Genomic DNA, 27,462 nt, shown 5'->3' with positions numbered 1-27,462 from the left:
GAATATTTTTCCACTCACAGAATAGTTAAGCTCTGGAACTCACTGCCGGAGGATGTGGTAATGGTGTTTAGTGTAACTGGGTTTAAAAAGGTTTGGACATGTGCCTGGAGGAAAAGGCCATAGTCTGTTATTGAGATGGATATGGGGGAAGCCACTGCTTGCCCTGGGATTGGTAGCATGGATTGTTGCTACTAATTGGGTTTCTGCCAGGTGCTTGTGACCTGAATTGGCCACTGTTGGAAGCAGGATACTGGGCTGGATGGACAGTTGGTCATGGCTGTTCTTATGTTAAGTTCTTAGAGACTTAAGAGATTAGGTCTCTTCAGCTTGGAAAAGAGACAGCTGAGGGGGGGATATGATAGAAGTCTACAAAATACTTAAGGCCTCTTTACAAAGCCGCACTATCTATTCTCAGTGTGTCAGATATGATGAAGGTCAGCAAAATAAGGTCTCTTTTACAAAGCTGCACTATTGATTCTCAGTGTGGCAAATTAGAGGAAGCCCATTTAATTCCTATGGTCCTCTCATTTGCAGTTTTGTGAAAGAAGCCCTTAGTGTTGTAGAACAGTGTGTAATCCTGTCCCTTGCCCCTGGGGAGGGGAAAACACTTCAGCCCTAGAGGCTGGAATAAGAGAGACAATCAGACTTAGATATAGGCGCAGCCAGTAAAAATCTTTATTGGTATCTCACTAAGCCAATACAAAATAATTGTTCTCTTTGGAGCAGGTTGTCAGCCAGTAGCCAGATGCACAGACTGAATAACAAAACCGCTCAGCAAAAACTTTCTTAGCCATCACATATACTGCTGTAAGTTTCGTTTCTCCCAAATCATGTGATTTCTCCTAAACTTATGGTCATATATGGATTTTCCTGTTTCCTTCTATCACACAATATAGTAATATACAAAGAGGGCAATTTCCTGTATTCTACCATCCTCTCCTACTTGTGTTCACATGCACACTTTGGGCAGTTGCCTAATTCCTTATCAGTAACGCATGCTCACAGTGTGCCAAAACCATGTAGCAAGCTAGTATGAAACACCTGATGGCCTTCCTCTCTGAGCACATATTTCCGTTGGAACACCTTGGACTCGCAGGGTCCTCAGTCTCATCACCACCAAGGTTATATCCAATTGTATCATCACCCAAGGTTATATCCAATTGTATCTGCCATATATGGACCGCATAGCCTCAGTTCCTTCCAAGTGTCACCTTGACATGTAACATGTACTTTCCATTTCCTGAGAAAGCATTGCAACTTACATGCAGCTGCAGGAAGAAACTACAAATATGCTGAGAACAGCAAGGCTAGGAAAACTGAGGGCTAGCTGGGCCTAGTATAGGAAGGAACATACACTTTCCTTCCACATCCCCTCCTACCTCTTTTCCCATCTCTTCATTATATCCACATTCCCATGTTTATACACCAGCATCATTGTTCTCATGCACACTTTATACTATATTTTTTCTTTTTTTCTATATATTTTTTTCATTTTTTTTCATACATCGGTTTTTATCTACTGCTTGAACCTCATACACTCAGAAATAGTTGTCGCACACTCTAGTATTATCAGTAGGTTATTCAATTAGTAACTTTCTAAGCTCGTACACCGTATTTTACATAGGCATCGTATTTTTCCATTACCTCTATTTTGTGTCTCTCTCATTTATTTTTGCCCCATCAAGATGGGTGCACTAATTAATTGATAATTATTTATCTTGGGGGGGGGGGGTTCCCCCACCTTTTGGATTGGTATTGGTTTCTCGTGAATGGGTTTTACAGTCAGTCACTTCCAAAGTCACTTTTAGTTTATGCTACAAGCGTTTTCACACATTTCTCACGGCTTATAATGCATTTTTTCATCAATTGCTAAGAACATTTGGTTTCTTTTGGAGCTCCTGGGTGTTGTTTGGTTGTGAGCCCTTGGACCTAGGCTGAGGCCTAGGGCAGACTGAGCCCACGCTAATACATAGACAAAAGGCTACAAAGCCCAGCACACTCAAGGAGACTAGAGAGCACCACCAAAAAGGAAAGATAGAACACTCATATGTGCCGCAAGGCCAAAGTGGAATCCAAACAAACAAGAAGGAAGGGGAAAAGGAACAGAGCAAAGTCCCTGAAGGGAATACTAACTAGGCTGCGCACACTGCACAAAACAGTCACCAACGAAAGGTCACAAGACCAAACATACAGGTACTAACAGTAACAACAACAGCAAGAAAAGGTAAAAGGGAAACTACAGAGAAAGGCAGCTCAGGGCTGTGCCACACAGCTTAAACGGAAGAGCAGCCCGAACAGGATTCAAACAGACACAGCAAGTAAAAGGGTTAAAGTGAAACCACACAGAGAAACAGCTCACAGCTGAGCTACAGCACAAGTAGACAAAGGAGCAAGCTCCCACAGACTCAAACAGCAAATACTGGAAGTAAAGGGTTAAAGACTAACCACAGAGAGAGAGAACTCACACTGTGTCACATGCACAGACAACGGAGAATCACAAGGTAAGCTCACAGCTGAGGGAATTAATGCTAGAGCATGCTATGCAAGCAGAGGTAGGTTTAAATAGGGTCTGGCATCTGACATAATCTGCCTCAGACGTCAGCCCAATCCCTGACATAGCCAATCAGGACCGAGACCCTGTCGCTGCCATGCTTGTCCCAGCAGGATCATAACACTGGGACTATTTAAGAGTACATGCATGCACAGCGTTTTTGTTTACGCTTTTCCTTCCTACATGTGAGTTCCAGTCATTCTTCGATTGGTGAGTCACCTTGGGTTTTGAAAATGATTTGCACTTGATGTATCTTTAGGTTTATCTTAAATGCTTTACAGTCCTTGTGGCATTACGTTTTTGGTATTATTTTCATATCTTTGTGTTTTTCGGCATTTTTACTGGTCCCCCGATGCTCCTATTTTGATATTCTCATGGTCACTTTTCTTTCAGTTTCTGAACTGGATTATATAAGTATTTTTGTCTGTTTACTGCAATTTACTGTCACGTCTGTGGCCGTGACTACCCTCATTCTTACCCTGTTTCTGGGAGTCAGTGGCTGTGTTGGCTTCTGCTTGTCTCTGTGTCTGTCTCTGTCTTAGTTGCTCTGTGTGCTGATTGCCTTACTGGACCTCACCTGTGTAGGCTATGTCTCTTCCAAGATGGCTGCCGATTCCTCTATGCCAGTATCCAAGATGGCTCCCGCTATTCCTTCCTGTGGGCTGACTTCTCTGTGTGTCAAGCCTCTGTTTGGAGGTAAGGAGATTGCTGCAGCTGTGCCTCTGGTGTTGAAGGGCTTTATTAATCACTTGGAGACTGCAGCCCTTGCCTTTGCATCGTCTAAGGTCCCTGGTATGTTAGAGTGCTCTGTGCATTGCTACATTGTCCAGTTCAGTGTGTGTTCTAGTTTATTACTAGTTAGCTTGGGCACAGCTTTGCTTGTTAGCCTGTGTACAGCTTTACTAGTTCTCCTGTGTTTGCTCTGTGTATGTTTCTAGTGTATGACTTGTTAAGCTTGGGCACAGCTTTGCTTGTTAGCCTGTGTACAGCTTCCCTAGATCTCCTGTGTTTGCTTAGTGTATGTTTCTAGTGTATGACTGGTTAGCCTGGGCTTAGCTTTCCTGTTAGCCTGTGTACAGTTTCCTAGTTTTCTCGTATTCAGCTTTCTGGTTTTCCCGTGTGTGTTTTCTTTTGCTTCTGGAGCTTCAGCCCTTGTTCTGTCTGTTGCCAGTACTCCTTGATACTGGAGCTGCAGCCTTAGTCCTGCTCCTTGACCTGACCATTGCTTTGAACCTGACTACTACTGCTTTGCTAGCCACCTGCCCAGAGACTTTGCTTTGAACCTGACTACTACTGCTTTGCTAGCCGCCTGCCCAGAGACTTTGCTTTGAACCTGACTACTACTGCTTTGCTAGCCGCCTGCCCAGAGACTTGCTTTGAACCTGCCTACCGCTGGAACCCGGACATCCCCTGCCTGTCTGCCTTGCTTTTGTCTAGGTGCCTGGGGGCACTTCTGTATCCTGACTCCTGTTGTTCCTGCTTGCAAGTTCCAGTTCCGGTTTTTCCTGTAAGCCCTGCCGGCTGCCCGAACCTGAGGGCTCTACCCTCGGGGAACGGTGGCTAAGCGTAGGTGAAGCCTAGGTCCAGTGTGTTCCAGTCCAGCGGGCTCCACTCCAGTGCGCACCCGTCCGGTGCGTTCCAGTCCTGGATTCCGGGGCAGTCCTCCAGTCCAGGGTTCCAGTCCAGTCTTGCCTCGTCTCTGCCTTGAGGGTGACCTTGCCTGCCACTGCCGCTCCACGGTAGTGGCCCAAGGACTCACGAACCCGGTGCTCCCGGGGAGGAAGCCTTGACAGTATGCCAAGGTCCTCGGGAACGCGACATTTACCTCCGTCCACATTATTATCATACTAGTGCAACCAAGCCCGTTTCGTCAAAAATGAAACGGACCCTAGGAAGGCTCTCATCTAAGCAATTTCTCCTCTCTTCCTTGCCATCCCCTCCATGTCCCGCGATTCTGACCTCTCCTGCTTGTGCCGCGATTGTCCTCTGCCCTGGCCTCCCTCCATGTCCTGTGATTCTGTCCTCCCCTCAATGTCCCGCGATTCTGTGTTCCCCTCCATGTCCAGCGATTGTCCTCTGCCCTGCCCTCCCATCCATTCGTAACATCCTGACGTCAGCTCACCTCCAGCGTTCTCTTCCCTCTCACAGTTCCGCCCTCCTCTGATGTCATTTTGTCTTCACACGAGGGTGGAACAGTGAGAGGGAAGGGAATGTTGGAGGCTTGCTGACATCAGGATGTTACGAACCCACCCAGTCAGCCATCCGTAGAATGTTGAGGTACAAATTATTATATTAGATTGTGTTTTGCCCCCTTTCTCCCTTATGTTTTTCTCACCTGGCACTGCTCCCTTTTTATGACATACACTTTTTGCTGTTGATTTCTGGCTTTCATATCTGATCACAGCACATTCGTCTTTTTCACAATTTTTTTTCATATATTGATATACACAGTATCTGTTAAACTTTAATTTTTTCAACATATATTTCTCAGTCCTTTTTTCACCAGCTCTGTATATGTTAGAACAGTTTATTTTAATAGCTTCTTGCTCGTTACCGTAGAGGTCTTTTATTCATACCAAATCCTACACAGAACAGGTATGTTTGGGATGGCTTAGCCTTCCATTGTTTTTATTTTTGTTTTCCTTCTACTACTGAACAGCCCTGGAAATATATAACTCCACAACTCAAATATATGATGGATGTTTTTTCTTTGTATCAGACTATTTCATTGGATCTTATTAATTTTAAATGCATGGAATTTACTTTTTCCTTATCCTCTGCAGTAGATGAACCCAGGGACTGGTGGGTTGTATCCACCTACCAGCAGTTGGAGATGGAGAAACACTGAACTGAAGACAGGGGGCTCCTCAGTCCTTCAGTATATCTCTATCTCCAGCAGATGGTGGACGGATTCTCTCCAGCTCCTGGATTCTGTCTAATGGGGTGCTCCTGGGCTTGGGCCAGTTGAGCCAGGGGGTGTGTGGCCGAAGGCTCTGGGTCCCTGTCTTTCCCACTCTCCCATTGGTCCTACACAGGGTTTTCTGGAGTACTACCTTCCCTTCCTCACAACTCAGTTTAAAGCAGCTTTTGCAGCGTTTTAAAAAAACCCCCAAAACAACCTGTGTCTGGAAACAGCCTGATAGGACTGGGTAGCGCCGTTTGGACTCCGCTTGGGAGTCACTGCTGTAAGGGAGAGGCTCTCTTTTTCTCTGAGGTGAGTACCTTGAGTGTTTGACCGTTTTGACGCTTTTCAGTGGTCCGCGTGTGCTTGAACCATGAGGGGGGGGGGGGGGGGGCTCATAGCAGCAGAAGTAGTTAAAAGGTGTTCCTGCTGAGGGAAGAGGCGTTGCGCAGAGGGATTATTTGGATGGCCAGGGAGTGGAGCTGTTGGCAGCGACTTCAGACATGAGTTTTTCTTGTGCACAGGATTTGGGCGTGTGTGCCATTTTTTTCAGCCGCATGTGAGGCTGATTTGCCGCCGCTGAAGGCAGAGATCTCAGGCGCATGTCTAGAACGATGGGCGCGGGTGCTAGTGGCTCATGGGCTTCTTCAGCGGCTGTTGTGGGGTTAGAGGCAACGGGCTCAGCAGGGGATTTTTTCTCCACGGAGTTTATTCCAGAGCACTCCTGCAGATGAGGACTTTGGGGCGTTGTCCCCTGTGGAGGATCCTGCACAAGTGCAGACGTTTAGCTGCTGTGTCCAACGCGGATTCCTTGGAACCCCACTCCCCCCTCTCTCGCTTGTAACGGGCACAAGGAAGTCCTCTAGACCCTTGCGGTTAAAGGATGTGGAAGATGGAGTGCTCCTTCAACCTGAGCAAGACAATCCTACTGCCGTTCGTATTCATATCTTTCATCAGGATTTCTGGCACCTTTGTGGTGCTGAATATTGCGGATCTGGATGCGTCATTGGCCGCTGAGGTGAATTTGGAAATGGTGAGTACTAGGAAGCCTGCTAAGGCCTTTCTAGTCCACGAGGCCATTCAGGAACTCATTTCTGCCCAGTAGGCTGAGCCCGGATGGTGACCTTAAAGTTGCTAGGGCAGTGGCCCGTCTTTATCCGGTAGGAGCCTCCCACATGGACAGTTTTTCTCTTCCGAGAGTTGGATACCTTGGTGACAGTAGTCACCAAGAAGACCACCCTTCCAGTTGACAGAGGGGTAGAATTGAAATATATGCAGGTTCATTGTTGTGAGGCATTGTTGAAGCACTCTTTTGAGGTTTCAGCGTTGGTGTTGCGGGCGTCCGTTTGCAGCTCATATTCAGCCAGAGGGTCTTTCCTGGCTCCAGCAGGTGCATCAGCAGAATCAGGAGTCTGGCTGTTCTTTTCTGGTCTCTGCCCCTAGAAAGGAACCTGGCCTGGCCTATCTGGCAGATGCTGCTATGACTTGGTGAGGGTGTCCACTAAGCAGATGTTGGCGGTGACTTCCAGACGTTTGCTGTGGCTCCACCATTGGTTGACGGCCATAGCATCCAAGCAACGTCTCTCCAAGTTGCCCTTTTGTGGGAAGTTACTGTTCGGTGAGGATCTGGAGAAGAAGATAAAGGATTTGGGGATTCAAAATCTCAGCGTCTGTCATAGGATAAGCCTAAACCTTCTGGCAGGGCAAGGTCCTCAAGGCCTCGTTTTCACAAGGCTTGGCAGTATCGGCCTGGTCGGTCTTCGACTGCTTTTCAGCATCCCAGGTTTCAAAACCGTTCTTTCTAAGAAGCTGCCTTCCAGAGCAGCGACCTGGCAGGGAGCTCCAGGACGTTCCATTCAATGATTGGGTGCCAGTCCACTCTTCCGTTCCACAGATAGTGGGTCGGTTGACCCTTTTCTTTGAGGAGTGGGCCAAGATTACTTTGGATCAGTGGGTCCTTGAGCTGGTCAGAGAAGGGTGCAGGCTGGAATTTTCATCGCCCGTAAGAGTCCTTTTTGGAATCTCGGGGTGCCTCAGCCACCACACGGGTGGCTGTAACCAACACTTTGTAGTCTTTGCTGCAGATGGGGACGGTGACTCCCATGCCTCAAGCTGAGTTACGCATGGGCATGCATTCAGTTTACTTTGTGGTACCTCGCAAAGGGGTGTCTTTCAGGCTGGTTCTCAACCTGCGGAAGGTGAACGAGTTTCGGTGGGTTCGACATTTTTGCAGGGAAACCTTGAGGTCTGTGGTGGCAGTCGTACAGCCAGGCGGCGCTGGACCTCCCTATTTGGCCTCCACATCAGCGGTTTCTGTGGTTTGCGATACTAGGATGGCATTTCCAGTTCAGGGCCTTGCCGTTTGGCTTGGCCACAGTTCCACGCACGTTTTCCAAAGTGATGGTGGTGGTGGCCACATATCTGAGGAAGGAAGGGATTGGGGTACATCCTTACTTCAACGATTGACTAATACGGACAGATTTGGAGCAGGAGAGTCATTGGGCCACCCACAGAGTCATTGAGCTCATACAGGCACTAGGCTGGGTGATCAACTTCCCAAAGATCTACCTGATCCCCTCCCAGACGTTAGAGTATTTGGGGGTCCGGTTTGACACGGTACAGGGGTGTATGTTTCTGCCAAATGGCAGACTCAAATTGTGGGCTCGGGTGTTAGGCCTGCTGAGCATGCCGTGTCCGCATATCTGGGACTATGTCCAGATGTTAGACTTCTTGGTGGCCACACTGGAGGTAGTACTGTGCTCGAGGGCTCACATATATCTCTGCAGCAGACACTTTTGAACAAATGGTCTCCTATATCTCAGGAGTACCAGTGTCGCCTGCCATGTCTTCTGTTGGTGAAGCACAGCATGAGCTGGTGGCTGTTCCAGTCCATTCTTCAGTGGGGGATGTCATTGGTTTCTCCGCAGTGGCTGGTTGTGGTTATAGATGCCAGCCTCTCGAGTTGGGGGGCTCATTGCCTTCACCGATATGCGCATGGGTAGTCCATCAGTTGCCTGGAGCTGCAACCCATGTGGAAGGCTTTGCTGGCCTTTCAGAGGCTGCTGGAGGGGCATCCGGTCCACATTCTATCGGACAACAGTACGGCGGTGGCTATATCAACCGTCAGGGCGGCGGGCAGGGCATTGGCGGAAGTGGATGGAATTCTGAATTGGGCAGGTCATGTTCCACTGTTGTTGGCAGCGCACATCACGGGCCAGACCAACATGCAGTCGGACTTTCTCAGCCGACATCTTCTTGACTCGGCGGAATGGGAACCGGCTGTAGGAGCGTTTTGTCAGATCTGACTCAAATGGGGGACTCCGGAGATTGACTTGATGGTGACCAGAGCGAATGCCAAGGTGCCCAAGTTTTTCAGCAGAAGAAAAGAGCTCTGCTCCGTACACCCAGGGTGGACTGCCCCACCCTTGGTACGCCACTGCCCCCTTGGCCATTGATCGGTGGGGGCTTCACAGAATACAGCTTTACCGGAGGCGAGTCATTCTGGTAGTTCCAGATTGGCCAGGTCAGTCATGGTATGCGGGCTTAGTTCGTCTGCTGCTGGAGGAGCCCTTTCGGATTCTGTTGGTGCCCGGCCTTCATCAGGGTCCAGTGGTCATGGAATGCTCCCTCTTGCTTTGGTCTTGCAGCTTGGTTTTTGAGTGGTCGTGATTGAGAAAGAAGGGGTATTCTGACATGGTCATGGTGACATTGCTTTGGGCTTGGAAGCGTTCCACTACAACATATGCCCATGTGTGGCGAACGTTTGAGGCTTGGTTTGCTGCTCACACTTGCTCTTCTTCAGGCATCCATATCACAGATGTTGGCCTTTTCGCAGGACAGACTGCAGAAGGGTTTGGCTTACAACTCACTAAGGCCCTCATGATCAAAAGCAAACTCCGGCGCTAGAGGCTGTTAACGCCATACTAGCGCCGGAGTTTGCAAACCACCCATGATCAGAGCCCTCGAGCGCCTGCAACAACGCACTCGAGGGCTCTTAACGCAAGTAGCATGCAAATGCATGCTAAACATCCTGGGATGCGCTGGGCGGGGCTACAGACCATGTAAGGGATTCCCTTACATGGTCTGTAGCCCCGCCCAGCGCATCCCAGGATGCAATAGGCGGGGCTGGGCGCAGCCATTTTGCAGCGGCGTCAACAGAAAGAGGAGGGAGGCAGGCAGGCTGCGTCCCTCCTCCAACAAAAGGTAGGGGGGGCCAGCAGGGAGGGTGGGTGACCACGGACCACCAGGGAATCAGAACGCTGGGGGGACCATGGATTCAGAACACTTGGGGGGGGGGGGGGGGAGGAGTTGAGGTGGGCTGGAGACCCACCGAACCTCCAGCCCCCCCCCGCCCCCCCGCCCCCCCCCCGTCGCTGAGTGGGAAGGAGGGTGGGATAGCGTTTGGCCGGAAGCAGCCACCACGAGTTATGGGGGTTCGGGGGGGGGGGGGGCTGGAGACCCACCGGATCTCCAGGGAGGGGCTCGGATCGTCGGGGGGATCGGAGGTCCACCGGACCTCCAGTCCCCTGTTTGCGTTTGATTTGGGGGGGGAACGGGGGCCTGCCAGCATGCAACTGCATGCTGGACAGGGCTCACCATTCCTCCCCAATGATCCGCAAAGTCTAACGCCAGCTCAGAGCTGGCGTTGATTTTGCCGCGGCCAGCGACCCAATCTTTGGCGCGCTGGCCGCTGATCATTGGGGATGAATGCTGGAAGCCCTGTTTAGCATGCATTTGCATGCTACTTGCGTTAAGAGCCCTCGAGTGCGTTGTTGCAGGCGGAAACAGGAAACGAGGACGGGACCACAGCTGAGAGAAAAGGGCCTAGGCTGCACGCCTTTTACCGCTGCTGGCGGCTGCTGTAACCCCAACGAGGTAAGTCAAGATGAGTTTCAAACTTCGTAGGGAGGGGGCCTGGAACTGGAAGGGAGGGAGGGACGACGACCCTGGAACTGGGAGGGAGGGAAGGGGGACCCTGGAACTCTGAGGGAGGGAGGGGACGACTCTGAAACTCGGAGGAAGGGAGCGGACGACCCTGGAACCCGGAGGGAGGGGATGACCCTGGAACTCGGAGGGGGGCGCACACTCTCAATCTCACACACACACACTCTCTCTCACACACACACTCGCACCCAGTGTCACTCTCTCTGTCACACACACACACTTGCACATTTACTCTCTCACTCTCTCACACAGTCACTCTCACACACACTCTCTCAAACATACACACTCCGAGGAAAACCTTGCTAGTGCCTGTTTCATTTCTTTCAGAAACGGGCCTTTTTTACTAGTATATAATAAACTGCATTGGCTATAAGTCTTTACTTTTGACGTATTGCAGGGACTTCATCCCTCCCTGTATTTTTAAAGATAGTCTTCATTTTTATTAATTTTTTAAATTACATTTTTTGCATTTTAGTTGGTATGTGTATGATGTACATTACCATTTTTTATTGTTCTCCATCCCATTGTAAACTCATATAGTTTAAGGACTCGTATACATATTACTACATTCTGTATTTTGCATAAGTGCATTCATACACATCCATACAAGCGCTCTGACATTGTATAGGTATATATAGTAAAACACATTGGCTGTAAGTCTGTACTTTTAACGCATTGCAGTAACTTCACTCCTCCCTATATTTAAAGATACTTTTCCGTCCTTTTTTTTAAATTTTAATGTCAGTATTTATTGTCATTCATAAGTACATAAGTACATAAGTAGTGCCATACTGGGAAAGACCAAAGGTCCATCTAGCCCAGCATCCTGTCACCGACAGTGGCCAATCCAGGTCAAGGGCACCTGGCACGCTCTCCAAACGTAAAAACATTCCAGACAAGTTATACCTAAAAATGCAGAATTTTTCCAAGTCCATTTAATAGCGGTCTATGGACTTGTCCTTTAGGAATCTATCTAACCCCTTTTTAAACTCCGTCAAGCTAACCGCCCGTACCACGTTCTCCGGCAACGAATTCCAGAGTCTAATTACACGTTGGGTGAAGAAAAATTTTCTCCGATTCGTTTTAAATTTACCACACTGTAGCTTCAACTCATGCCCTCTAGTCCTAGTATTTTTGGATAGCGTGAACAGTCGCTTCACATCCACCCGATCCATTCCACTCATTATTTTATACACTTCTATCATATCTCCCCTCAGCCGTCTCTTCTCCAAGCTGAAAAGCCCTAGCCTTCTCAGCCTCTCTTCATAGGAAAGTCGTCCCATCCCCACTATCATTTTCGTCGCCCTTCGCTGTACCTTTTCCAATTCTACTATATCTTTTTTGAGATACGGAGACCAGTACTGAACACAATACTCCAGGTGCGGTCGCACCATGGAGCGATACAACGGCATTATAACATCCGCACACCTGGACTCCATACCCTTCCTAATAACACCCAACATTCTATTCGCTTTCCTAGCCGCAGCAGCACACTGAGCAGAAGGTTTCAGCGTATCATCGACGACGACACCCAGATCCCTTTCTTGATCTGTAACTCCTAACGCGGAACCTTGCAAGACGTAGCTGTAATTCGGGTTCCTCTTACCCACATGCATCACTTTGCACTTGTCAACATTGAACTTCATCTGCCACTTGCACGCCCATTCTCCCAGTCTCGCAAGGTCCTCCTGTAATCGTTCACATTCCTCCTGCGACTTGACGACCCTGAATAATTTTGTGTCATCGGCGAATTTAATTACCTCACTAGTTATTCCCATCTCTAGGTCATTTATAAATACATTAAAAAGCAACGGACCCAGCACAGACCCCTGCGGGACCCCACTAACTACCCTCCTCCACTGAGAATACTGGCCACGCAATCCTACTCTCTGCTTCCTATCTTTCAACCAGTTCTTAATCCATAATAATACCCTACCTCCGATTCCATGACTCTGCAATTTCTTCAGGAGTCTTTCGTGCGGCACTTTGTCAAACGCCTTCTGAAAATCCAGATATACAATATCAACCGGCTCCCCATTGTCCACATGTTTGCTTACCCCCTCAAAAAAATGCATTAGATTGGTGAGGCAAGACTTCCCTTCACTAAATCCGTGCTGACTTTGTCTCATCAGTCCATGTTTTTGTATATGCTCTGCAATTTTATTCTTAATAATAGCCTCCACCATCTTGCCCGGCACCGACGTCAGACTCACCGGTCTATAATTTCCCGGATCTCCTCTGGAACCCTTCTTAAAAATCGGAGTAACATTGGCTACCCTCCAGTCTTCCGGTACTACACTCGATTTTAGGGACAGATTGCATATTTCTAACAGTAGCTCCGCAAGTTCATTTTTTAGTTCTATTAATACTCTGGGATGAATACCATCAGGTCCCGGTGATTTACTACTCTTCAGCTTGCTGAACTGACCCATTGCATCCTCCAAGGTTACAGAGAATTTGTTTAGTTTCTCCGACTCACCCGCTTCAAATATTCTTTCCGGCACCGGTGTCCCCCCCAAATCCTCCTCGGTGAAGACCGAAGCAAAGAATTCATTTAATTTCTCCGCTACGGCTTTGTCCTCCTTGATTGCCTCTTTAACACCATTTTCGTCCAGCGGCCCAACCGACTCTTTGGCCGGTTTCCTGCTTTTAATGTATCTAAAAAAATTTTTACTATGTATTTTTGCTTCCAACGCTAATTTCTTCTCAAAGTCCTTTTTTGCCCTCCTTATCTCCGCTTTGCATTTGGCTTGGCATTCCTTATGATCTATCCTGTTACTTTCAGTTGGTTCTCTTCTCCACTTTCTGAAGGATTGTTTTTTGGCTCTAATGATTTCCTTTATCTTACTGTTTAGCCACGCCGGCTGACGTTTAGTCTTTTTTCCCTTTTTTCTAATACGTGGAATATATTTGTCCTGAACCTCCAGGATGGTGTTTTTAAACAGCATCCACGCCTGATGCAAGTTTTTTACTCTGCGAGCTGCTCCTTTCAGTCTTTTTTTCACCATTTTTCTCATTTTGTCGTAATCACCTTTTCTATAGTTAAACGCTAGCGTACTTGATTTCCTAGTTTCACTTCCTTCAATGCCAATATCAAAACCGATCATATTATGATCACTGTTATCAAGCGGCCCTCGTATCGTTACCCCCTGCACTAGATCATGAGCACCACTAAGGACTAAGTCTAGTATTTTTCCTTCTCTTGTCGGCTCCTGAACTAGCTGTTCCATGAAGCTGTCCTTGATTTCATCAAGAAATCCTATGTCCCTTGCGTGTACAGATGTTACATTAACCCAGTCTATATGCGGGTAATTGAAATCCCCCATTATTATTGTGTTGCCCAGTTTGTTTGCGTCCCTGATTTCCTTTAACATTTCCGCATCCGTCTGTTCGTCCTGGCCAGGCGGACGGTAGTACACTCCTATCACTATCCTTTTCCCCTTTGCACATGAAATTTCAATCCACAGTGATTCCAAGGAGTGTTTTGTTTCCTGCAGAATTTTCAATCTATTTGATTCAAGGCTCTCGTTAATATACAATGCTACCCCTCCACCAATCCGATTCACCCTATCACTACGATATAATTTGTACCCCGGTATGACAGTGTCCCACTGGTTATCCTCCTTCCACCAGGTCTCAGAGATGCCTATTATATCTAATTTTTCATTTAGTGCAATATATTCCAACTCCCCCATCTTATTTCTTAGGCTCCTGGCATTCGCATATAGACATTTCAAACTATGTTTGTTGTTCCTAAGTACATCATGCTTAGTACTTGACAGTATTAATTGGCAATCTTTTGTCTGATTTTTATTGTTATTTAAAGATACCCGATCTACTACAATCTCTTTTGCAACCTCACTATCAGGATACTCTATCTTCCCTGTTATGGTGATATCTTTGAAAGATACCTTATCCCGAACCATGCTCTTTTGAGCGACTGTCGGCCTTCCCCCCATTTCTAGTTTAAAAGCTGCTCTATCTCCTTCTTAAACGCCGATGCCAGCAGCCTGGTCCCACTCTGGTTAAGATGGAGCCCATCCTTTCGGAATAGGCTCCCCCTTCCCCAGAATGTTGCCCAGTTCCTAACAAATCTAAAGCCCTCCTCCCTGCACCATCGTCTCATCCACGCATTGAGACTCTGGAGCTCTGCCTGTCTCTTGGGCCCTGCGCGTGGCACAGGTAGCATTTCAGAAAATGCTACCCTGGAGGATCTGGATTTCAGCTTTCTACCTAAGAGCCTAAATTTTGCTTCCAGAACCTCTCTCCCACATTTTCCTATGTCATTAGTACCCACATGTACCAAGACAGCCGTCTCCTCCCCAGCACTATATAAAATCCTATCTAGGTGACGCGTGAGGTCCGCCACCTTCGCACCAGGCAGGCAAGTCACCAGGCGATCCTCACGTCCACCAGCCACCCAGCTATCTATATGCCTAATGATCGAATCACCAAGTACAACAGCTGTCCTAACCTTTCCCTCCCGGGCAACATTTGGAGATATATCCTCGGTGCGAAAGGATAATACATCCCCTGGTATTGAAACTTGCATAGCTTTATAACGTTACTTTATTTTTTGGTACCTATACGCATGTACAAGATTGATCTCATATTTTGGCGCGCTTCTAGGTTTTTAAATAACAGAATCACGGACGTCCTTTTGATACTATACCAAGACCGCTTTTGTTGTCCATGAAGGCATTTTCTGTGATTCTGGTAAGTCCCCCTTCTATATAGATCTTCCTTAATCACCAATGCCATATATTTTCTTCCAGCCATGAGAACTTTAAACAAAGAATTGCGGATGTTACTGTTTTATGTAGCCATAATACCACCAACATCCTGATCGGCATTCTCATCTTTGTACTATATTTTGAATTTTTCATTTAAAAGAGAGTTATTAGACCCAGGTAATAGTATCCTTTCACATTCCGCATATATTTTTTGCATACTTACCAACTTTTTTACTCCCCACATCCTCTAAGATTTTTCAGGTTCATAGACCACTCTTCTTGGCTTCAATGTGTGGACTGAATGTTGCCATAAGGTCATCGGAAGAATTTTTACACATTCCATTAGACACTCTTTTTACAATATCTCCAGACTTCTATAGACTACACCTGTGTGTGTGTGTGTGTGTGTGTGTATATATATATATATATATATATTCCTTTTAGATACGTTCGGCGTCACAGTTGAGTAAAATGGTGTCAATAGTAACAAGCGTTTTTTGAGGGATTTTTTTCCCCTCTTCCTTTTCCCCTCTTTTTTCCCTTCTTTTTACTCTATACATTCGTATACATTCTTTTCAATGTTATCTCCCAATTTACTAGTGACTGGTGAGTTTGGTCTTTTCTTTCCTTTACCCATAGGATTAAATTGATAGCCTACGTTTGCACTAGATTCAGAATGAAACTTCATTTGTTTTCTTTCTGCACCTTCTCTTGCAAACAACATTCATTACTTTATAAGGTCAGTAAATTTTATTAGCACTTACTTACCAATGCTTTGTATGTTTGTTAATGACACATTTCTTTTAAGATGAAGATCTTTTTATACATACATGCTATTGTCCACTTACATATTTATACATCATTTTGGTTGCCCATTTCTTTATATATACATACTTTTATATAATATTTTAAATCTTTTTATGTATGTGCATTTTGCTGTGTTTTTCTTTATTTTATTTCTATTTCTGTTGGTCTTACTGTATGTTTGTAGACTCCTGAGGCAGGTGCTCAGGTGCCGAAACAGCTGCTGTTTCAAGTCGTTTTGATATTGTGTAATAAGGACTCTTAATCACCAATGTTTCCCTCGTTGTTTGGAAAGAGCCAGCTGCCCCTACTCCTTCTTTGCTCTCTTTAAGGGTTTTCTAACATCTCGAAGTTAGAGTCTGGAAGAATGAGGTATTGTCCATAAATTAGAACCCTAGTTGTGGGTTACCCCAGGGCTCGGCTTTGTCTCCTTCTTTATTTAATGCTCTGCTCCAACCTTTAGTTACACTTCTGGAACAACTTGAGATTGCACTGTTTTATATATGCTGAAGACATAACTTTACCAGTATTACAGGATGGCCTACCACTTTGAGTATTACAAAGTGTGTTCAGTTGATTGAACAGTGGATTCAGGGTAATTATTGGTAATCATCTTAAATTAAATTGTAAAAAGACTGTTTCTGTGGTTAAGTCCTTATAATGCTGAATTCCCATACAGTTTTAAAACTGCATCGGATTCCTTTACTTTGAATCTTATTCCAAAATGTTTGGAGTTGACGTGGATAGCTTGCTGACTTTTTCTTGTCATATTAAAACTCTTGTTTGTAAATTCTTACGTTTGCTAAAAAATTAAGGACTATTTGTAAATTTTTGACCAAATTTCAGATGTATTCCAAGCTTTCATTTTATCCAGAATAGATCATTGTAGTGTTATTTATGTTGGTTGTTCAAGTACTTTGTTAAAAACTATATATATATATATATATATATATATATATATATAATTGATTCAGAAAGTGGCTGCTAAACTGGTTCTATCAGCTGGTAAGTTAGATTCAATAACCCCATTACTGGTCGAGATGCAATGGCTTCCGGTTGAGGCTAGGGTTCAATTTAATATGTGCACTATTTTAAAGATTCTAAATGGTTTTGCCCCCTCATATAGATCTAATTGGGCTACTCTGCTTCACAAGAGTTTTATAGACAAAACTCAAAACCAGGTGTGTGTACTTTTGTGATGGTTAAGGGGAGCCTTAATTTGGTATTGTGTGTGTTCCAATGGCTGCCCTTTGAGCCGATGGACTGTTTGTCCGTGAAAGACCTGACATTAAAGATGCTATTTTTGGTGGCCATCACTTCGGCTAGGCGGGTGTTGGAGCTGCAGGCCTTGTCCTGCAGAGATCCCTTTTTCCGCCTCATGGAAGCAGGGGTTTCTATTCAGACGATTCCATCTTTCATTTAAATCAACAGCTCTTCCTCCTGTCATTTAGGAGGGAGGATTATCAGGCTGAATACCGGGTCCTTCGGTGCCTGGATGTGCAGTGAGTTCTTCTCTGCTGCCTGGAGATCACTAATGACTTCCGCCAGTCTGATCACCTTTTCACCTTGTTTCAAAGGCCCCAGTTGCCCGTTGGCTGATAGAGGCAATTTCTTCAGTGTACTTCTCTATGGAGAAGGCTCCTCCTTTTGTGGATGAGCGCACATTCCACCAGGGCGCATGTGACTTTGGCTGCTGAGTCCAACTTGATCTCCTTGGATGAGATCTGCGACTTGGTCTTTGGTGCATTCTTTCTCGAAGCATTAGCTGGACGTGGCAGCACATGGGGACGCTGTATTTGAGGCTTCTGTCCTGGCTTCTGGGGTGACAGTGTCCCGGACTGCTTGGGTACATCCCACAAGTCTGGATTGATCTGTGGGATGCTATGGAATGTAAAATTAGTCCTTACCTGATAATTTTCTTTCCATTCCATTAGTCCTGACAGATCAATCCAGAGGCCTGCTTTATTATTTATTATATCGGTATATTTTCTGTTTCCAGTTGGTAGGTTGCATTTCTACATATGAAATTTGTGGTTGATTGGTTGCCTAACCCGGGTTGAAGGGGTCACATAGCTCTGAGCTTCATGCTTTTTGACCTCCCATGGTAGCAGTTGAAGGACATAAATGAGTTGTATGGAGGCAGGAGATGTTGCTATGTTGGTTTTCTACTCATCTACACTTCTTGGGTAACGACAATACCGAGGTTAAGGTGAATGCACATAACTACATAGAACTTCTGAGGTTCACTATATCTCCACCTGCTGGCAAAGGGACATAACCTGCAAGTGTCTGGATTGATCTGTCGGGACTCACGGAAAGAAAATGATCAGGTAAGGACTAATTTTATCATCCCTGTAGGAAAGGGCTTGTAATTCAGTTAGTGTATCTGGGTTTAAAAAAGGTTTGGACATGTTCCTGAAGGAAAAATTCAGTCTGCTATTGAGGTAGACATGGAGAAAGCCACTACTTGTCCCTGGGAGCAGTAACATAAATCTTGCTACTATTTGGGATTCTGCCAGGTACTTATGACCTGAATTGGCCACTGTTGGAAGCAGGATAGTGGGCTAGATGGACCATTGGTCTGACCCAGTATGGCTATTCTTATGTTTTTATGTCCTTAAGACTCTTCTAGCAGATAACCACAGATATAAAACAAAAGTGGAAACAAACAAACTCTATATCAAGCCTCCTATCAAACCACCTCCAGTGGCATGGGATCTGAATGTCATCTTAACAGCTGTCATGAAACCTCAATTTGAACAGCTTAACTCTTGTTCACTCAAATTCCTCACTTATAAGGTAGTGTTCTTAGTAGCTCTTACTTCTGCTAGAAGAGTCAGCAGGCTTCAAGCCCTTGTGACAGACTATCCTTATACCAGGTTCTAGCACAACAAGGTTGTTCTCTGAACCCACCCCAAATTCCTTCCTAAAGTGGTATTGTAGTTCCATCTCAATCAATCTATTGTACTACCTGTCTTCTTCCCTAAGCCACACTGTAATCCTGAAGAAGCAGCACTGCATACTTTGGACTAGAAGCATGCTCTAGCACAGCAGTTCCCAAACTGTGCACCATGGTACCCTGGTGCTCTGCAGCAAACTCTCAGGGGTGCTGTGGCAAATCTTGAACTCCCTCCCGCTGCCCACAATCCAGCACTGCTCCCTACTTCCCCTCCCGCAGGTCCAGAATCTGCCGCTCACTGCTTCTTCCACTGCCACTGTTGCAGTGCTTGCAGCATATATTTTTGTGCTGTCCGCGATTCACACAGGTACTTGCAGGGACTTTCCTCTTCTGCATCCAGCCTTTGCAACAGGAATTTGCATCAGAGAGGGCCAGATGCGGCAGACTGAGAAAGCCCTGGAGTGCTTGTGTGAATCATGGATGACCCGAAAATGTAAGCTGCAAGCACTGCAGTGGGGGAAGGAGAAGGAATCGGCAGCGATTCTAGTCCTGCAGGAAGGACGGTAGCGAGAGATGCTGGATTTGGGGAAGGCAGAGGTGTGCTGGATTTATAGGAGGAGAGGGGCTGCAGGGAATGTTGTGCTGGACTTTCTTGGAAGAGGGGGCTGCAGGGAAGGGAGAGGTGTGCTGGTGTGAGAGGAGGGGGCTGCAGGGAATGGGAGATCTATGTGGTGGGGGGGGGGGGTGTGGAGACCCATGTGGCCGGGAGGGGGTTAAGAGACCCATGTAGCTGGAGGGGATGCTGTGAAAAATTGCTCGGACACTTAAGGGGGCCATGAACCAAAAAAGTTTGGGAACCCCTACTCTAGCATACTGTCTAGAACGTACAGAACCTTATTGGAGATCCTGCCAGATTTTTGTGTCCTTTGACCCTAATAGATTAGAGATGGCTATCACCAAACATGTAATCTCAACTTGGTTGGCTGACTGTATCTTCTACATGTATGTTCAAGCTGTACTGTGATGGGTCCAGATCAAAGGCCCTCTGTTGGCAGATCAGATCAATCTTGTCTGCTATCTCTGGCCCTGTGAAGAACCTCTTTCCTGGGTAGCCCTCCAAGTATTTGTTATTGAGGCAGGACCCCAGAACCTCCAGGGCAGAAGTTCTCTGAAGCAAAAAGTTCCAAACCCTATCACTGCTGGTCCTTCTCTTGCTGCACCAGGGCCCACATTTCTGAGTCACTCTCGGCCATGCTGTCCTGCCCTGTTCTCTTGGACAAACCCCTAGCCCAGATTACTCTCTCACCATGGTGGGTCCTTGTCAGGCACCATTTCCTCAGGGACTCGATCTAGAGGGGATGAACTCCCAGCTTACATTAGCCAGGTGCCTGAGAGCCGTAAGTACATAAGTATTGCCATACTGGGACAGCCTAAAGGTCCATCAAGCCCAGTATCCTGTTTCTAATAGCAGTGGCCAATCCAAGCTGGTGCTGTCATGCTGAGCCAAGGCTATGTGCAGGGGAATTGCCACCTTATCTTTCACCGGAACCCTGACCTTTCATGGTAGGGTCACTGCTCACAATGTGAGAGCCATGGTAGTTTCAGTAGCCCATTTGCACTCTGCCTCCATTAAAATTTACAAGGTGGCTATGTGGTCTTCTGTCTACACCTTCATTGCTCACTACTGGTGGGATAGCTGTTTTGGACAAGCAGTCCTGCAGAATCTTTTTACTACTTAAAGCCAACTCCGCCCTTTTCTTCTGATTTATATTGTGAGTCTGGTTGGTAGCTAGTGAGTTCCACATGTGAGAATATTATGCCTGCTTGTCCTCGGAGAAAGCTGTGTTAGTTACCTGTAGCAGGTGTTCTTTGAGGATAGCAGGCATATATTCTCACATCTCTTCCACCTCCCCTTATATTTGTCTTCTTATCTTTAGTACTGTACTGCTGGTTCCATGCTTGAGTGTCATGCAGGAAGACACCCACACGTGTGGTGGGGAAACTGCTTCAAAGATTTAAAGTGACAGTGCACTTGGCAGTGTCAGCACTATTCTCACACCCACATGTGTGAGAATATATGTCTGCTGTCCTCTGATAACATCTGCTACAGGTAAGTAATTTATCTGTTCTTCCTTTGAAAAACTGCACATCAACTAGGTGCAAATGTATGTTCATAATTTTTCTTGGGGCAATTTCAAAGCAAAAATAGTGAAATATATTCTTGTAGTTTTCACTAATGCAGGCAGTTATAATATTACTATTTAATGTTTAGCTGCCCAATTTTCACATTAATCTAAGACGGTACTGATCCAGGGAGCAGACCTTTTCCTGCAAGAAGCTGTACAGTACATTAGTGTGTTTTTTCTTAAGTACAGCTTCAAATAGAGAATCCATTAATGTTAAAACACATTTTATTAATAGAAACTAATTATTTTACTTTAATTTTTTTTACTCTATGTAGGTCTGGTTGATGGAAAGCATTGCACCTTCCCTTATCTACCTGGTAAAACCTTTGTTTATAATGCATCAGAAGACAGACTGGAGCTGTGCGCAGATGCTGCAGGCCATTTCCCTATTGGACCTGAAGTAGAAGATATGATTAAAGAGGCCCTGAGTCAAGTCCGAGCTGAAGCATCTTCAAGGAGCAAGGAGGCTAGTCCCTCACATGGAGTCCTGAAACTAGGGAGTGGTGGAGTAGTGAAAAAGAAGTCTGAACAGCCACATAATGTGACAGCATTTCAAGGGAAGGGCCACTCATTGGGAACTGCATCAAGCAGTATGTACCTTGATCAAAGACCTAAAGACACCCCACTGAGTAGAAAACACAGTACAGGGTCAGATTTCAGTACTGGTTCTAAAAAATCTGAACCATCTTTATTCACAGCTACCCTGGTGAAAGTGAGCTTATCCGAGTAGCTCCTGGAGTGGTTACAATGAGAGACGGCAGACAACTTGACCCCAGCTTAGTGGAAGCTCAGCGTAAAAAATTGCAAGAAATGGTTTCTTCAATTCAAGCTTCAATGGATAAGCACTTGCGGGATCAGCATGCAGAGCAGTCTGCAACAACTGAACCAGCTATAAGAAAAGTAGAAGTTGCAGGGCCCTCTGCTGTGTGTGGTGGAGTGAGTCAGACAGGTTTGCCGGAGACTGTATCTTTGACTAGTGGCAGTGTGCTGCTAAATACAGAATCAAATGATGGTAACCTGGCAAATGCAGTAGAGACCATGTTCCCCTCAGGGTCTAAAGAACAGCAGGGAGTTTCTGTTGAAGAACCTGAAGAGATGGATAGCCAAGATGCAGAGATTACGAATACAGCAGAGCCCATGGATCACTCTTGATCAGAGGACAGCTAATAAGTAAAGATTATATTATTATTGTGTGACATGTGCATAGTCATAAAAATAGTCTTGTACATATGTTTAAAACAAATAATCTGAAGCACTGCATGATAAGTGTGATTGGCATTTGATGGACCATTGCATAGATAAGCTGCAACTTCCAGATCATTTCCTAGGAAATGCATTGGAATCAGTTCCTGATGTAGGTGTGAGTTATTGAAAGATCTCTGTAGTACTGTTGCCTTCAAAGGTTGGGAGGGGTAGTCATATTTTTAGATCAACGTAAACTACAGAGGAAGGCTTCTGATACTCACCCAATTAAGACAGTCTGATTTTGACCCTGCATTTTTTCTATGTACTTAAAGCATCTGGCCTAGTTAGATCAGCTTCTATTGGGCTATGTTATGACTTTTTAACTTCAGCTATCATTTTTTTTTGTTTGTTTTAAACACCATTCCTCTAACTTTGCCATCATGATGACAGTCCTCAACCAGGAGCCCTCAATCTGGCTACTTAGGGGTGTGTTATGTAATGACTGAGATTCCTTACTCCCCCAAGAGATGATGAATATTAAGAGAACAGAACCAGGTTTGGCTTCAAACTTAGGTCTTCTGTATGGATGTGTAGAGCACAGCCACAAGCTATAGAGCTAGCCCGGGGTTTGTTAGGTAGGAGAAGGTTCTTTGCATGGAAAAATATGTGCTGAAATATTTAGTTACCAGCTGCAAGGTTTACTTAAGAAAAATAGTAGAACAGAGCAGGAACAGAAATTCATGTGCAGTTAACATGTTGCATTAAGTCTGTTTCCTCTAGATATGGTTTACACATTTAAAAGATCAGCTAAAACTAAATGTGATAGCGGCTTATAGCAGAGCATATATGGATCACAAAAATTACACTGACCTAATGTATTTTCACAGTCATTAAAGTTGGAAATTTACTTGTCACAAGGTTGTAATTTGATGATGCTTCCCTTTTAGCTTTTACAGAATTAGATGTAAGGGATTGAGCTAATAGTGCATTTAGGCTTGACTGACTGACTCAACACAGCTACCTGTGCCTGCTCTTTTGTAGCCCACAAAATGTTTATTTTAATATGGGTCCTAGAATTCAGACAGCATGGCATCCCACACTTGGTTGCACATAACTGCTGGCTTGTGGTAGTGTAGCAAGAACAACAATTCAGGAAATAGTTTCTTTACCAAAAATGAGTGTGGCTTAGTATATCAACTACAGTTTTAGAGAACACCCAATTGATTGACAAGCTTCCAAACAAATATGATTGAATTTAATAAATGGGTATGCTCACTTATCAAATGTGTAAGCTTGTAAAAGCTGTTTGGTTTTAGATCCCTCTTTTTCTGAAAATATGTATTGTCTTCTTCAGTACCCCTAGGCCTCTGTTGACCCAGCCAAGTCTGCAGTGCAAGTCCTCCCCAGCCATGGCAACATTGGCGTTCTTTTCAGCAGTGCATTCAGCAGGTCTCCAGAGATCATCTCTGAGCATCAGGCCTTATGCTCACAACGCACAGACTGAGATATGTTCTTCTGATACTGCACTGGTGTTGCACTTCTTAACCTGCAGATCCACATGTTGTCAAGTGCATTTCCATCTTTTAGCTGCTTTCTTACTGTTAGATTGCAGTGAAGTTGAATTTCATTGGATAAAAGACAAATGTATTGTTAATAAAGGCTCAGAGACACTTAGCACATTAGGCTTTGCTGTCTGTCTTTGTTTTTGTACTTAACTGTTGGCATGATAATTCACTGCTTTCACTTTAGAAACATTTTCATTCAAATATAAATTTCCAGAAGCATTGTTTACAATTTTTTTAATGACATAAGTAAAATAATGTTTTCTTGCATTGAACAGATGGAATTGTTTCTTCGATTCTCTGGTTGGCTCTTTGGGTAGGCAGCAAGAGGATTTAGTTAGAGTACATGTTAGAATGTATTTAGTTTATTTTGAGGTTTGCTTTTAGGGAAGATTATGGCTGTCTTCCTGTTCTTGCAAAGTTCTGTTTGTTTGCAGTCCGATATGCTGTAAGAACCGAAAGGAATAGTAATGTGAAAGACAAACAATCAACTTTGCATCATTTCACTTTGTAATTTTGAAGGAGGGATAAGGGTTATTTAAGGCAGGATAAGGGCTGTATGAATCACTAGCCTTGCACCTAAAATCAGAGAGCGTATTAAACAAGTGTTAAATGAGCAGGCCACTTCATAAATCCGTTTTCCAGGTTTCCATTAAAAGTGGAATTTCAAACCATCTGATCTCTAGCCTTTAGTGTATTAGCAGCACTGCTGTCTGATTCCTTAAAAGCCTTGCAAAATGATTTCTCTCACAAAAATAAAATAAGCTGTTTTGTTTGTGAATGTCCTTTTGCAAGGTTATGAGTTGTTAAATCTGAACTTGTACCTTGCAAGTGTAATTCCATTGTAAGATGTTCACAGCTTGTTATAGTTGTTTCCCAGTAAAATCAGTTTAATTTCAGGCCTATAGCAGCTTACCAATGACGTGTACATTTTGAACTATCATTTTTGAAACGGATTGCACAATACTTTTTGGGGGTTTTTTTCACAGCAGCACCATGAGAATTGATCCTTTTGAGTGTTTTGATTTTTGGTGCTACATGAGAGAATTGGAGGTAAACCTCAAGAGGACGGAGTAAACTTAAACCAGTACTTTAAGTCTTTCTTTGTACTGGAAAAGTTGAAGTCCATTTGAGTGTATGACTGTCTTGGGATACTTCAAGCATTTATTTTTGCTAGAGTAAAGTATGTGTACATGTGGTTATACTGTTGCTGGATGCCTGTGAGCTCCAAATCATCTGCTGGTTTAGCATAAAAATAACCTAGACTGAATTTAGTTTGTGGTAATCCCTGAGGTGTAATTACTTGGACACTATTCTTTTTGTTTAACATATTTTTTATGGTACAATTCATATATGAAATACAGAACTCAAAGCAAAGGCTTCTAACATCTGCACAGAACTCTGATAACTTGCTGTCCTAAGTCCTTCGTACAGAAATTTTTGGGTTGGATATGGTCAAAAAGAAATTATTGTCAACAGAATTACTTCACTAGCAAAAAGGCGACAGCTTCTCAAAACCAAAAAAAGAAACAAAAAAATCTTAAATATTATTTTAAAGGTAAATCATTTTCAAGATAATTGTTCTTGGAGTAGAAATCCATAGGGAAAGCATGTATACAGCTGCGATGGACAAAATTGCAAATATTCTGAGAAACACTTGATTTCAGTTCAACAAAAAATGTGAGACATGTTCAGCTTCAGCCCATGTAGTGGCAGGAATTCTAAACGTGTAGCACTTGGTGCTTTCCTGACAAAATGATGGGACCACGCTGCAGCCCTGGAATTGCATTAACATGAAGTGAAAGCTCCTGTAGAATGAAAGGAAGATTTCTTGATCTCTCCCATTGTCGTTATAGTCATATTCCCGTTATGAAAGGATTTATCATTTCAAGATACTAATGATCTTGAAGACGTGGAATTCCCTCTCTGAGCCTTTTGAGGCTCATTTTCAAAGCACGTAGACTTAAAAAGTTACATATGTTACTATGTAACCTTCTAAGTCTATGTGCTTTGAAAATGAGTACTTTTATGTCTGTGGTAGAGCAATAATAGATTGGTAAAGGATTAGTATTTTCAGATGTATTGTACTTATTAAGGATTATTGCCAAGAACAGGAATAAAATTAGTGCACTTTGGAGGGATAAGCATTGCTAGTATATATATTTTGAGAAATACCCTTTTTAAAACAGTGCTTTAAATGTTTAATTAAAAATTGGCATAGGAAGTGTCCCATGCACACAGCTTGTTTTAGTTTGTTTTATTTGTGATTGCTGTACTAATTACATTTTGTTTTTTACCTGTAATGTAATAATAGTGTATTATAACAGTATATAGTGTACTATATTGCACTTCACTGTACAGTATTTGGAGTCATTCTTTGATTGCTCTATTAAAATAAGTTAAATCAAAGATTTGAGCCAGTTTCATTGATTTAAAGTGAGACTTTTCTTTTCATCTTCATTTTCTTTGTTGTATTTTAGGGCCCTGTTTACCAAGCCGCTCTGTATGGGCGACTTAGCGTTTAGCACATGCTAATCATTAGCGTAAGCTAAAAACAGTAACTCGCCCTTAGCCCTGCTTAGTAAACAGGGCCCTTAGGGGGCCCTTTTACAGAGCAGAGGTAAGCCCAACGCGAGCGTACAGCTGGCTCTTTCGGGACTACTGCCGGCCTAACACGGCCGCTGGCGTTAGTACCGCCTTGAGCATGCGCCATTTCTGGGGGAAAAAGAAACCCCTGGAAATGGCTTAAGTGGCAATAACCTGGCGATAATCGGGCAGCACAGCGGGGGAACCCTTATCGACACCTCAGTGAGTGGCGGTAAGGGCTCCCTATTGCACGGACATGCGATATGCAGTAAGAGTTCTCTTACTGCATGGCCATGTGTGCCTAGGGTCTTTTTACTCGCTGCGGTAGAAAGGGCCCTGGCACATGGGAAAAACAGCCCCCGCTGCCAGCGCAGGGCTCTTTTTCCCCACAGCTTGACAAAAGGGCCATTAGTATTTTGCTACAACTCAGAAAATTGATATTTCTTTTGTTAATATATTTTTGAAATAGCTGGTAAATTTACTTAGCATAGGGCTTGGCCATAATCTTTTGGTACTGTAATTAGCAGGAATCTATACAATGTGCTTAGGTTTTCTGATTTTAGGTTTTAATTGATTAGATAAAACACCCCAAAGCAAAAATAAAATAAGTGTTTATTGGATAAATAATAGCAGAACACCACTTTTCTGGCTTATGTATCCTTCACTCCATTTTTGTACTTTTTCTCTGCTGATGACTCCTAGGGCATAAAAGTATGTTTGATTCCACCAGAAAAGGTATCCAGAACAATACTACCTCTGGCACAGATACTCTGATAAATACTGATTCTTCACTTCCCCAAAGGAACACTTAGAGGCTCTTTTACCAAATAGCAGTAAAAAGTGGCTTTCGTGCATCTTTGCGCAGGCCATTCCCATGCGCTTAAGGCCATTTTACTGCTGGGGTAAAATGGCCAAAATTCCTATTTTTGGTATTAATGGCCATGCACTAATTTTGCCATTAGCGCGTAGCCATTAAAACAGATTAGTGTGTGAGCCCTTACCGCCATCCATTATATAGGCAGTAAGTGCTCACGTGCCAAGCATGCGCTAATCGGTTATTGCACAGCAGTGTAGCTGTGTTACCCGATTAGCGTGGAACATGCCCACTCT

General features: G+C 44.6%; 1 protein-coding gene across 1 annotated transcript in view; it reads left to right on the top strand.

Annotated features, from left to right (window-relative positions):
- The window catches only part of VCPIP1 (valosin containing protein interacting protein 1), an 86,735-nt gene extending 60,587 nt beyond the window's left edge, over positions 1-26,148 (top strand). The window contains 3 exon segments of the mRNA XM_030215184.1: positions 21,295-21,720; positions 21,723-22,189; positions 23,559-26,148. Of these exon segments, the coding sequence (XP_030071044.1) occupies positions 21,295-21,720; positions 21,723-22,171 (875 nt within the window). The 3' untranslated portion in view covers positions 22,172-22,189; positions 23,559-26,148.
- Positions 26,149-27,462: the final 1,314 nt, after the last annotated feature.

Source organism: Microcaecilia unicolor, chromosome 1 (assembly GCF_901765095.1).
Source record: "Microcaecilia unicolor chromosome 1, aMicUni1.1, whole genome shotgun sequence".
Classification (NCBI taxonomy): Eukaryota; Metazoa; Chordata; class Amphibia; order Gymnophiona; family Siphonopidae; genus Microcaecilia; species Microcaecilia unicolor.
This window is presented reverse-complemented; position numbering and strand designations above follow the sequence as displayed.